At 33.1% G+C, this 13262-nt stretch overlaps 1 protein-coding gene and 2 long non-coding RNA genes across 3 annotated transcripts; all 3 read right to left on the bottom strand.

The window, feature by feature from the left end:
- Nucleotides 1–1043: 1043 nt before the first annotated feature.
- On the bottom strand, nucleotides 1044–3357 carry LOC117111479. Its single transcript, XR_004445878.1, has 3 exons — nucleotides 3101–3357; nucleotides 1636–1710; nucleotides 1044–1251 (listed from the first exon to the last, which is right to left on the bottom strand). It is a non-coding gene; the product is annotated as an uncharacterized LOC117111479 (long non-coding RNA).
- A 4011-nt stretch (nucleotides 3358–7368) lies between these two features.
- Nucleotides 7369–10438, bottom strand: LOC117111480 (LON peptidase N-terminal domain and RING finger protein 1-like). Its single transcript, XM_033254400.1, has 4 exons — nucleotides 10295–10438; nucleotides 9905–10078; nucleotides 9325–9494; nucleotides 7369–8374 (listed from the first exon to the last, which is right to left on the bottom strand). The coding sequence occupies exons 1-4, from the start codon at nucleotides 10309–10311 to the stop codon at nucleotides 8082–8084; spliced, it is 654 nt and encodes a 217-aa protein (XP_033110291.1). The 5' UTR covers nucleotides 10312–10438; the 3' UTR covers nucleotides 7369–8081.
- A 212-nt stretch (nucleotides 10439–10650) lies between these two features.
- On the bottom strand, nucleotides 10651–13262 carry LOC117111478. Its single transcript, XR_004445877.1, has 4 exons — nucleotides 13246–13262; nucleotides 11441–11516; nucleotides 11160–11222; nucleotides 10651–10746 (listed from the first exon to the last, which is right to left on the bottom strand). It is a non-coding gene; the product is annotated as an uncharacterized LOC117111478 (long non-coding RNA).

Genomic DNA, 13262 nt, shown 5'->3' with positions numbered 1-13262 from the left:
GAATGCTATTGTGTGGAGGATAGTAATAAATGCTCAAAATAAAGATATTTTTAAGCCCCGAAACCTAAATACCGGGCTGTGTTCAGCGTTAGATAGTTTTACCATTTATTAAGTAAAGTAATAATATTGGTTACAATATTAGAATAATGGTATGAAGACAAAAACATCAAATAGACCCCTCATCTATGAGATGGCCAAATATTATTCACCAATCATGGTTAAATTAAGTAATAATAAATTTCTGTATAAAAACCATCAATATTGTTTCTTTGACTTTGTATTCTCAAATAATCAAGCGATATTTTTTTTAAGTACTATCGATTGTTATTTTTCAAATTTATTTTACTCCAGTATTATATTTCTGGTTATGTTCTTATCGGGTTAAAGATTTATCCAGCTTTATTAGTAAATAAGCATATCTTCATGGTTGGTTAATTTCAGCATGGAATCGGGAATTTCATTTTTTTTTTTTATTGATTTAATCCGTTGATTATGTATCTTTATCAATAATATCTTATTCTGAAGCCTCTGATTACAGTAAAACACGATTAATGTTTAAATAAATGGCATTTTAGTCTATAATATGGGACACTCATAGGTATAGCCTCAGGCCTACATACAAATACTTCTGAAAAGGTCTAATATGCGCTATAATATATAAATGCGAGACAATTACCATTAAAGCCATGGCTGTTAATTATTTTAATTGGTACATTTGAAATGAAGAAAAATGATATAAATTTAATATAGATTTTGACTATCTAAGTCAAGTGCAATAATACACTACATATAATCATGATAAAATTACAACAGTAAACGCATTACAATTGGTACGACATATATTGAACTAGAGAGGGCGCTAGACCGATTTATTTAGTTCTCAGTAGAGTCTTCGCGAACGTTTTGAATATTAAACCGCACAGTTTTCAATTAATTAAGAATTGTCATTAAAGAGAATGACAATTTTGTTTTCAATTCTGTAAGGCAGATTAAATTTTTTTTTAATCATAAAAAACCCCAGAAAATAGGTACACATATTTTGTGCAAATAATTGTGAACTTTGTGTTGTGTTGGAACTGTATCTTATTTTAAAAATATGATCCAATAAAAATTCTGAAATCAAGAAAATCACTTCATAAATTTAACTTAGTACTTGCCTCATCCTGAGTTTCAATAAGATGAGGTTCATTTTCAAGGATGTTTGTTACTGCTGGCCAGTCGTTTCTCACTATAGCCTGTACTAATTTGTTCCTGTGACATAACAAGCAAGGAAATGTATGAATTATTTTTCATTGTCATGTCATTGTAAATACAGTAATTGACTAAACCAGGTTTCTCATGAATATTAATTCTTGACATCATCTGTTATCCTCATCACCATAAAAAAAAAAAAAAATAACATGTTAATGATTAGATATTTCGCTAACAAATTAACTATACTTTAATAATCACATAATTATAATTAAGTTCTTTACAGTAACAACTTTTAATGTGTCTGTCAGTACATAATTGTACTCCTTTTAACATTATACTATTCGCTCATTTACTTAATGTATATCTGATACAAATTATTACACTAGAGTACTCACTCATCGTCGGGTAGAGTTTGTAAAATTATTATAATACAGTACTCACTGATCCCTTGGTAGAAACTGCATGGTTATCGATGGTTTGTAACGTTCCTATTGATCGTGTCAATTAGTGAGATATCTGTGAATAGTAGTACAGCCTTATTTAATTAGAACGAATAAGTCAAAACCTAGCATACACAAACTTTACAATTTTCGAACAACTTGTAGGAACAAAATAGCGAATATTCACAAGCTGCATGATTGGCTGTCCTCGTCACGTGATTTTGAATTATTCCGCTTCTACTTCCTGTATGCCTCTATAAATCATTCGGTTGAATACATAATAAATTTAGAAAATATTGTATCATCCGACATGGCGAGTGAAAAAAAAATAAGTGTAATAGGCCTAATAGAGAAAAAATAAAAAACTATTAAACAATGATAATTTTTGAAAAATAATAGGTATAATAACCACAATCATAAATATAATAAAAGTGATAAAAAAAATAGATGATTGCATTCTAGATGTAATGGAAACCCTTGTCTAAACCACTCTCGTTAGCTCGTCAGCTTCCTAGCGGGGACTTTCCAGTCTTGAGGACAGACAGCTCATTCAAACAGTGTCACTTTCAGCGTGTTCACAATCATGCCGCCAGTTCCAGATCAAAAGCACATGGATCTATGTCTCCTGCCTCAAGTCACGGTACCATTTGCATCGGTGATCTGGTATATCTTTATGGAGACAGAGACAAAACTCAATCTCGTGATAGATACCTGGTGGTCAAAATTTTAGATGACCGCTGCAGACTTCGGAAATTTACTAAGTCTCAGTTCCGCTCCAAGATGTCCGTCTCACAGACTGCTACAATCACCTACCGCTGTCTCTTATACACATCTATGGTAAGAACCCATAAAACAGCAAACGGCCACATAATGCAAAAAAAAAATATATATATGTATATATGTATATATATATATTTGATTATTATTTTAATAACTAATCATTGAAGTATTTTACCAAAACCTTTGTTTACTAAATTATACTGTTAAATTCTACCAGATCATTTGCCTATGCCAGTTATACAGGTTTATTCTAAGCGGTCTTTAAGTAGTAGGCATATTGGTAAAAACACTCTATCCAGGCAAAACGCGCCGGCGAATAAAATACAGTGCAATTATTTTATAAGTCCAGATCTCTCGGAAGAGGATCGGAAGCTAAAATCGGCAGGCATCAACGGACAAATACACTTCCCACCTTCTACAAGGACATCCCCCAACCACTCTAAATCTAAAGCTGGATATATCCCATTGTTATTCACGTATAGGAACCGTTACATATGATCCCTTTTCTGGTAGGCCAAAAAGGTAACGGAAGGTGGGTGCGGCCAACGATGTTTAGATAGTACATGGATAGTAAATGTTTTCTGTCTACAATCTTTTTGGGAGTGTATTTCAAAAACCTTCTCAATGAAAGTGTCAATATATAATTATAGTCCTAAGCAAATAACTGCTTAATAAAATGTACCCACCTTTTGGAAATAAAATGGCCTTCGGAAATGTACTGTAGTGTCGGATTATGCTTAGCGTTGTGTTGAGGAACTTGTTAAACGATGATTAGCTCGTTCGACTGTTAGATTCATACAGCAGTAATAAACGGATCTACGTCACAATGAAATAAGTTATTGTTATCAAAATATATTCATAATGACTTACCAGGTCACGAATGAACCATTTCCGAGTCGATTTCTGTTATGATGTTACTGTAAATGGATAGCTTTCAAAAAAACAAAAACAAAAACAAAAAAACAAAAAAACCAACCCCCCCCCCAAAAAAAAAAACAAAAAAAAACAAACAAACAAACAAACAAACAAACCAAAAAAAAAAAAAAACAAGCAAATAAATAAATATATATATAATCGTATCAATCATAGCCCATCAATGAAGAGTTCCTTTATTTCAGTTATATGAAAAAAAAGTGTCTCTGGCGGGAATCAAAACTGCAAGGTGAGTATCATACAACAGACCAGAGACCTACCAGGATACAGGCGAAAATCCAACTCCCAGGCACTTTTCTTTAATAGTGGAGCTGTGGTTAAGCTAGAAAAGCTTGTAGGTCGCAGCATGGAGGAATAAATAATTTTCCAGATCCAAATCAAGTCCAGATCTCTCGGAAGGGGATCGGAAGCTAAAATCGGCAGGCATCAACGGACAAATATACTTCCATTTATTATTTCCATTCATTATTTATTCCTCCATGGTCGCAGCTTAACTTTTAAAGATAAATATAAAATTTTGTCAACCACAAAATTAAATAGAACACTTTAAAATGAAGATCAAAAATAATCAACAATGGACAGGAACTGGATTTCAGACCAAGCCAAAGCTGTAGTACTATAAATAATAATTAATAAAACTGATAACTAATGAATTCACATTTCCACAATCATGGATTTAGGATTTCGAAACGGCAACCGCACAAAAATAATGTCACTGATTTTAAGCACGATAATACATACTACATAGACTTAGGCCTATAACAGTAAACCAATCCTTTCTAGCTAGGGCACCCAAGTCCTGCCGCCAAGGCCTACACCTAGGTGCAGTCTACGCTTGCTCCTACTAGTACGCCTAGGCCTATTTAGTAGAGACGGCCTAGGCCTACTTCTAGGCCATACTAATGATTGGAAATACAGTATAAGTCATAATCAAAGTCTATACCCTTCAAATAACCTACTGCGTGTGTTTGCCGTTCAATTTAATCTTCATTTACTCGTCCTGCGGCCTTTTGCTCATGGGTTTTGAGAATATTCTTTCACAAAATAATATTTATATAATATGAACACAAAACTCGGCGCATGCAACGAACAAATACTCTTTTCTGATTGGACAATAGTTGTCTGCACAGAGCGGCTATAGTCAAAAGATGTCTTTCTGTGTTTTTTTATCTATTATTTTTTATTTACTGTTGCTACCAAGTTAGGTGTATCAGAGTATTAGATAATTATCGTGGTCCTAAAAAATAAAATTTCTGATGAGTCGTAACTACATTAATTGATGAGACTATTGGTCAATTTTCCACGTATTTATCAACTTTTTAACGAGCAAAGACCAGAAGTATAATTCAGAATACAACAGAGTAGAAATTTACTTTTAAAGCAATAATTAAATAGGCCTATCTCCCAAATTTGATTAGTCGTTTTGGTTAGTATGTTATCATTATTCATTACAGTATTTATTTTGTTCAATATTTTAAAAATTAGTTTCATAACAGTAATTAAAAATTTTAATTTTCCTTGTTTTAAATCAAGCCGGTCGATTGAAATAAATACGACTGTTTAATAGAGTAGGCCTAATTGCGATAATAGCATTGCAACATATGACCCATAAATATCCGTACTTTTGTAAATGAGGCATAATAAATCTAATATTAGGCCAAAAAAGAAAATTATTATGTTGGCCACGCCCGACCGACTCAAATTTTACAAAATTCAGGGTCGATATTTTGCTTTATTATTATTTTTATTACGAGCAAATAAAGCTGGAATAGCCTTGGCTATGCCATATGCTAGGGGGCCAAGGCTAGCCTATTTTGCAGGCCTACCCATCTTTTGAATTTTGCCAAAACGTGGTCAACACAATTTTTTCTTGGCCATTTACGAACATTTATGTTATAATCATCACCCTGATACAATGGGACTATATTAGGCCTACTTCTTACAAGCCTTTTAACTTTACTTCTTCAAAGAGCATGTGGCGGATACAGAGAATAGCAGAAAGGTACTCGCCACGAGCCAGGAATAAAACGGTATCGGACATCATTCAAAAACTAGTGTCAAATACAGTGAAACCTCAAATTGAAGCCCTGGGCGTCTTCTTTTCCTTTTTTTTTTTTTTTTTTTTTTTTTTAAGATGGGCATACAATGCAATGCTATTATCATATTATAAAAGAAATCAATCTGCATCATGGAGTGTATTTAACTACTGTATAAACCAAGCTTCTTTTTAATTTATTTTGTTTTTTGAAATTCATGTACAGTGTATATACTGTACGATCTCGAAAAGAAGCCTGTGTTATCTTGAAAAGAAGCCCATGGGATGGGCTTCTTTTTGAGGCTAATTTTCCAAACTAAAGAGGGGGGGCTTCAATATTCGACATCGGCTTCATCACGAGATAAAGCCCACTGGGCATCAATTCGGGGTTCTAACATTCATAAAACCTGTCTGCTGCCCTCTATAACTGCAGTATAGCTAAGTTCGATCATTGTTGGTTTTAAACTGGGGTTTCAGTATTTTATGATCATTTGCTTACGTTATAAAACATTCAAAGAGACCTTTACTAAATGTAATTATTCGAGTAGTGATTTACATGGAGCTGTTTATATTTGTACATATTTAAAAAAAAATAACCAAGTCAGTCGCTTCAAGGTTTAGAAAATTAGGGTTTGTTAATGTTAAAATTAAAATTAAAAAAACAATTCAAATGACACTTACTGGATGCACAGATTGGAACAATGGAGTGTCTGTGGATTTACAGACTTTAACTAAACGAATAATTCCTTATTGATTGACTGTGTTACTTTAGGATCTAAAGTAAACAGAATCGGTATAATTTATCTGTCGAGTTTCGAGAATGATAGGCAGCTATTTTATTTTTGCTTGTTTAAAATGTCACTACTCTCTCATCAAACATGAACCAAATGCACAATCAAAACAAAATCAAGACTGATGCCTAGCATTGATACTTGGACCCATGGGCATTGATCGGTGGTCGAGAGGAGGACACGACCCCCACTATTCACCACTCGTCTATAGTTAAAATCCTACTTTTTAAAGCAAGTACATTTACGTACTAATATAAAACAAATCGTAATTTATATAAACGTTAGTTTGCACAAAATAAGTGGGTTTTTGATTATGAATACAAAACACTTTTTTTGACGTAGACGTAGTGTGGAAATAAGGTTAATAGTAAATTATTATGCTGCTGCCTTAAAACAATTAGATGACATACTTATAAAAGGCTGGAACGCCGAATTTTCAGGGGCTTCGACCCACGGAGCCGACCGAGGGTCTTAAGCGCACCCACCCACTTTCAAGCACGTATCGACGCCCTTGTAAAGACAAATACCCAGGACTGATGCCTAAACCATTGCCCAGAACTGATGCGAGGACCAATGCCCATAACCAATAGTCTGGACTCAGGACAGATGCTGAGGACTGATGCGAGGACCAATGCCCCCAAGACATACGCCGAGGAATGTCAGGACCGATGTCCTGGACCAATGCCCAGGACCAATGCTCAATACAAAAGAAGACAAAATAAAATGCAACAGGCTATATAGTACATTGGAACACTTCCTTACAAGAGCTAATTATAAAGTATATTGTTTTATTTGCTAATACACACAGACAGAATATCTAAAAGATGGTATTGTTTTGTTTGTAGGATAAACTAAAACTATTTATGAAGTATATTGTTAAACATTATTTATTATTCACATTTCTACAATACTATCTATTAACAAAGTAATATTTAAATTTAACCACAGAGTGGTCATAAAAATCATGAGGCTATACTGCATTTCATGTAACGTTTTAAATATTAGAAAATATTTAATTTTAATGGACCTTTGCAGTGTGTCAATAAAAAATAACATTGATCCTACACATGTCTTTATTGTATTCATTATCGTTAATCAATGTAATCTCATTAAGATGATTGCTAATCAATAAACATTGATCCTACACATGTCTTTATTGTATTCATTATAGTTAATCAATGTAATCTCATTAAGATGATTGCTAATCAATAAACATTGTTCCTACACGTCTTTATTGTATTCATTATCGTTAATCAATGTAATCTCATTAAGATGATTGCTAATCAATAAACATTGATCCTACACATGTCTTTATTGTCATTACATGATTTCCATCGTTAATAATTGTAATCTCATTAAGCTGATTAGTAATCAATAAACATAAAATCAATAAACAAAGAGCCACAAAATTTGAGACGAATAAAATCAGACCTACAAATTTCTTTTTTTGAATTAATGAAAAAGAAAACAATAAGTGCAGATAAAACACAAGAATAAAAATGTAATGTAGTGATCACAAAATAAAAGGCCAATAAATATAAATGTCCACAAAAATAAAACTTGGATAAAACAAAGAAGACAAATATTTAAACAAATTTTAGCAAATATCAAAAAGTCTCCATAACATTTTTTATGCCATTATTTGGTTAACCAATACAGAACCCCTCAAAACCTAAAGGAAGCCTTCTACATTGTCATGAAAAGGACACATACTCCGGTGTGAATTTTACTAATAGTGGATTTAAATTAAATAAATGTAAAGCAGATACAACCACAGTTAGTATGTACCTATCAATTTTTTACTTGGGCAATGTTCCACATATTTTGAAATACTGCTGATAGTTTAAATACTGTAGACGCTTAAACCCGTATGGACATTATTAGATAATATTTTACAAATATACAGATCTACGACTCTGACGCTGCTCGCAGGCATCTTCGTGGGAACAACAGACGTTCCCTAAGGCTTGTCATTGACATGCATTCTAGTTGTGCTCTTGGGGCTACAGGAAGGACGGCTAGCAACCACCAAGTCCATCCGGGGCCATCAGGTGATTCTAGCGGGTTTTCCGGTAACACTGGCATTCCTCCGTAGTGTTTAGAGATCCGTGAACGAAAGACGGACCTAAGGGCATTGAACCATGACGAAGCTTCACTGTATACCGACTGATGTAATGTGTTCAGTTGATTAATGTCATCCTCTACAAGAAAGAAATTGATAAAAAGTTGGATAAGCTACGTATGAACAAATGAGAACATAATGCTGAGGAAATGAAGGAGCAAATAATTAGAAAGTCTTCATTTAAAATGTATTCTCAAATTAAAACACAACAGGATTGTGAATGTTATATAATGGTCAAACTTGGGTAACATTGGATAAGTACTGCAAAGCCTATATTAAGAGTGTGGCGATCACATAACCTACTTTTAAGAACAATTTGAGTCAGAATATACAGCATTGCATGATTTTAATCTTAAGTCTTATTCTTAGCAAATTCAAACCATTTTAAACACCCTATAATATATAATCTTTCTAAATGTTTATTATTTAATAAATTTAATACATTTTCTTGATGTTTCATATTTTTTTCTTAAAAAATCTTTAGTGTGCAAAAGACAATTTTTTTTTTATGTTTCTTAAACGTATATTGGACAAAATAAATGATGTGGATAGCAGCGCATTTTATCAATTTAATGTACAGTTTATAATAATTTTTAAAGTGGTCTTAATCAAATTTTAATCTTTTTGCACAGTTTACCTGTTCCTGTTTTACTTGTATTTTTAAAAATTTGAATGGTGTTAAATGCTTAGTTTAAAATTAATTGATTTTAAATTTCTTTGTACATTTTATTGAATTGTCTTTTAAGCTTTCTCTTATTTCTGTATACCTGCATCTTTTTTTGTCTGTGGTTTTATAGTTTTATTGTGACATGACGTGTGCCACTGATTTAATAGTGTAGTTTTCAAATAACGTTATTATTATATATTATGAATGTCACAGGTCACTGTAAAATGTATTCATCCAAAAATGAACCATCATCAACACTTCAGATACGATAAATGGTGCAATGACGAAGTCTCTTTAAATTGAGGATTAAGGAGCTCAGTTATTTAGTCATGAGAAGTTTATTTGAATGTAAACCTACATACCTTGTACAGTGTCATCTTCAATAAACCTGACATTGGCTGTGTTGTACCCTTCACGCATTCCTCGACCCAACACTTTGAATCGCTTCCCCCCTACAGTTGTAATGATTGACCTTCCATCTGGCAATGTTTGCACTTCTTTAATTTTCAGCATGCAACCATAATCAGAAAATCTAAAAGAAATGGAAAATTAAACTTAGTTTTAAATATTATAATATATATTTTTTTTATCACATTATCTTTATCGAATAAAGTACTTGTTTTTCAACTTAACAGTCATGTTTATTTATTACTAATATATATATTTTTTCATATTTAAAATTGCTCTATCATGGCCTGGCATCACATATTGGCTGGTATTTTGTAATATATCTTTTATTTGCAATTTCTAGTGTTGTTCAGGTTTAGCGAAGGCACTTGGCTGAGGGTTCTTTGGGTTCTACCGAAGGCATTCTGCTGGGGCTTCTTCAATTCTAGCGAAGGCACCTGGCTGGTGCTTCTTCAGAATCTAGTTACCAGTGTTGTGTTGTAAAAAATCTCCCATGTAATTTTTCATTCTCTAAGATAAAAACTCAGTACTCACTCATTTTGTTCTGATGGAACACACATTCCAAATTGCCTAGACCCAGACTCAATACACTGACGAATCATCAACCTATATCGAGGCTCAAAGATGTGCAATGGGCAGGGGATTGTGGGAAATGCAATCGTACAAATGAATAGTGGGATCAAGGACTCTCCATGGCCTTTAGATGCCCTGTATAAGAGAAAAATCAATATGTAAAATAAGTTATGCTAAAATTGTTTTGTATCATTCTTTTTTTTCAATGAAACATACATTAAAAGAACTAAATCACATTATTATTTGTTGAAATATGAAGAAGACTGAATAAATCATCAATTCAAAAATATATATTCTAGCAGAAATGAACAAAACTGTAGGTTGTTTTTAATTAAACATCAAGATTCTTACCCCCGTAATTCTTCCATTTCTTCCGCATGGATCTCATCTCGTTCATGAAACTCTTTCTCAAAGTACTGTTTTATTATCTTTTGTATCAGAACATTGACTGAAAATTTCTTGCTTGCTAAATACTGTAAAAGAAATAAAAATATTGTCTTTGGTTTGATTCATGTAGTATAATTTCGCTCCTCTAATAAATTAACCTGGTATTAACTTTAATAAATAAACCTAATAACAAATTGAATTTTTAAAATAAGTATGCAACTTGATATACTGTAATAGTGTCTTTGTAATTAAATGTTGGGCATAGCATTTTAAAAATAAATTCTTAAGAACATAATGATTCTACCAACACATTTAAAATATGTGAAGCAGCCGAAAACAAAGGCTACATTCGTAGTCGCTTCGAGTTAGAAGGTGCGGTGCAATCAACCTTGGTTCACATGGTTTCAACTCTGTACCTACAAATGAAAATAAAGAATGTTTTCATTCCAAGGGTTTTAACACATTAACTGCCAAGAATTTTCTCCTACTTTCATCCCATACACCATGTTATCAAGGGCGCCACCATATGAAAAACATTTCATTCAACTGTTGTGAAATCACTAATTCTGAGTTCCTAGACCACTGCCAGAGAGTTTACCGTTTACGTGCAATACAATAGTGGAATGTTGGAGAGGTGTGGACGTGAATGCAAGTCCCTGGCAGCGAACGTATTAAAGTGCTTCACATTATCACACCAGTCATCGGATCAAATACCTTATGAACAATCTGTTCCCTGGGACGGATACTATAATGTCGTGCGACTTCTCAGTTATTATGGTATAATCATTATGTATAAAAGCATTTATAAGAACACTGAAATTAGACATACCAGTAGTGGGGTCAGAATGCTTTCGTTTCTTTTGAGCGCACACTGCACCAATATTAAAGGCATCTAAAAAAATACAAAATAATAATTAAAATTAAATCTCTCGCTTAAATAAAAACTAAAGGTTGCACCTAATTCAGCCACGCAACAATGTATTTGGGATACCTTTTCCCCAATACTAAATTGATATAACAATATCTAATGCGTCTCTTTCATAACAAATTGTTTCCTAATCATTGTAAAATATTTAATTAATTATTAATTAATTAATAATTCATTTATACCTTTGGTTTTTACTTCATCTTTACAGTAAGTGTCTTCAGAATTGCTTCCTGGTTTAGAAGCTAAGCTCTCGCTCACCTGTACAAAAACAAATTAAAATTATTTCAATCATTCAATCAATCACGCAATAAAAAGTCTTTTCCACCTCCCCCAACCCCAGCTCTGTTATTATCAACTCTTTTCCACTCCCCTCTGTTATGAACAACTCTTTTCCACCCCTCCGTTATTAGCAATGCTTTTCCACTCCGTCAACAACTCTTTTCCACTCCCCTCTGTTATGAACAACTCTTTTCCACCCCTCCGTTATTAGCAATGCTTTTCCACTCCGTCAACAACTCTTTTCCACTCCCCTCTGTAATAAACAACTCTTTTCCACCCCTCTGTTATTAGCAATGTTTTTCCACTACATCAACAACTCTTTTCAACCCCCTCTGTTATGAACAACTCTTTTCCACTCCCCTCTGTAATAAACAACTCTTTTCCACCCCTCTGTTATTAGCAATGCTTTTCCACTACGTCAACAACTCTTTTCAACCCCCTCTGTTATGAACAACTCTATTCCACCCCCTCTGTTATTAACAACTGTTTTCCACCACCTCTATAATAAACAACTCTTTTCCACTCTCTCTGTTATTAGCAACTCTTTTCTTCCCCCTCTGTTACTAACAACTCTTGCTTCAACCATGGAGGTATTATTTAGAAGATCACCTGGCAACAGATTCATTTGACTCAACAAACCAATGTGTTCCACGCCAATCTACCTTATTATTAACAATTTTTTGGATTAGCAAGTACTTGGCAACAGCAGGCTTTTATACGCTTCAACACAGCAGTTTTGCGATAAACCATTTGATTTTAACCCATTGGATTTTTTTAGACTTTTAGTATGTATATGTGTACATTTCAAGAACAGATTCTGAAAAAAATTTCTGTTGCAATTAGTTATGTGTTGATTACAATTTTGTCTAAAGATTGACTGCTTCAACTATGAAGCTGAGGCGGAAAATAAAACTGAAAACTACTTTAATTTCTGTTGCAATTAGTTATGTGTTGATTACAATTTTGTCTAAAGATTGACTGCTTCAAATATGAAGCTGAGGCGGAAAATAAAACTGAAAATTACTTTGACTTTGGATTGAATTTTTGAATAGTTAACCATCGTTAACCCTAAAAATCCTCAATCATTCCTTAATTAACATCTGTTAAAATTAGAATTATTGAGTTTTATCCAATTTATAGAAAATTCAAGTTAAAATACACCATACTTTTAAAGCTCATGTAAATGTTTGATTAAATTTGAAACTTTTCTTTGGTAGAAAATATTAATATATTTGGTATTTCTTGAAAAATATGTATTTGCTTCAAGGTGAAAACGATTGCGCAGCCATAGTGATTGACTGTAAGTAGTACGAATTGAGAAAAGAAGGTGCTTTCCATTTCGCCATGTTCAATTTCTTGGTAAACTAAAGGCTGTTGAGCATTTGGTGGCGGGGAACAAAGAAAATTACATTGAAACTTCCAGTTAACAAGGCATACCAGCAACATAAGATTTCATAGCCAGACCCCCCACCATGATGGGTCTGTGGTAGTCCCCTTCATATATAATAAAATACACACCACCCCTCTCCCCCCCAATTCAAAATTCTTGAATAGGCCACGGGTCATCCCACCATTTCTCTTTTTTTTCTACCTCTTCTTTTCCTTCTCCTTGGCTACAACTCTTTCTGTCATAGTAAGCAATTAGCATCATAATTAAATTAATAAAAATCAATAATCATGTAATAATATGTAAAATATTTTCAATTACCTTAAAGCATACATCTG

Source organism: Anneissia japonica, unplaced genomic scaffold (assembly GCF_011630105.1).
Source record: "Anneissia japonica isolate Jap-2015-1 unplaced genomic scaffold, ASM1163010v1 scaffold10404_len16218_cov117, whole genome shotgun sequence".
NCBI lineage: Eukaryota > Metazoa > Echinodermata > Crinoidea > Comatulida > Comatulidae > Anneissia > Anneissia japonica.
The sequence above is the reverse complement of the archived record's forward strand: the minus strand, read 5'-3'. Positions and strand labels throughout refer to the sequence as shown.

What these genes read in the sequence shown, in the direction of transcription:
- LOC117111480 (XM_033254400.1), bottom strand. An exon ending in GTTCCATCAGAACAAAATGA is followed by an intron (nt 9,495 to 9,904) that starts GTGAGTACTGAG and finishes CATTTCTTTTAG; the next exon opens with ATTTTCTGATTATGGTTGCA. An exon ending in TGAAGATGACACTGTACAAG is followed by an intron (nt 8,375 to 9,324) that starts GTATGTAGGTTT and finishes TCTTTCTTGTAG; the next exon opens with AGGATGACATTAATCAACTG.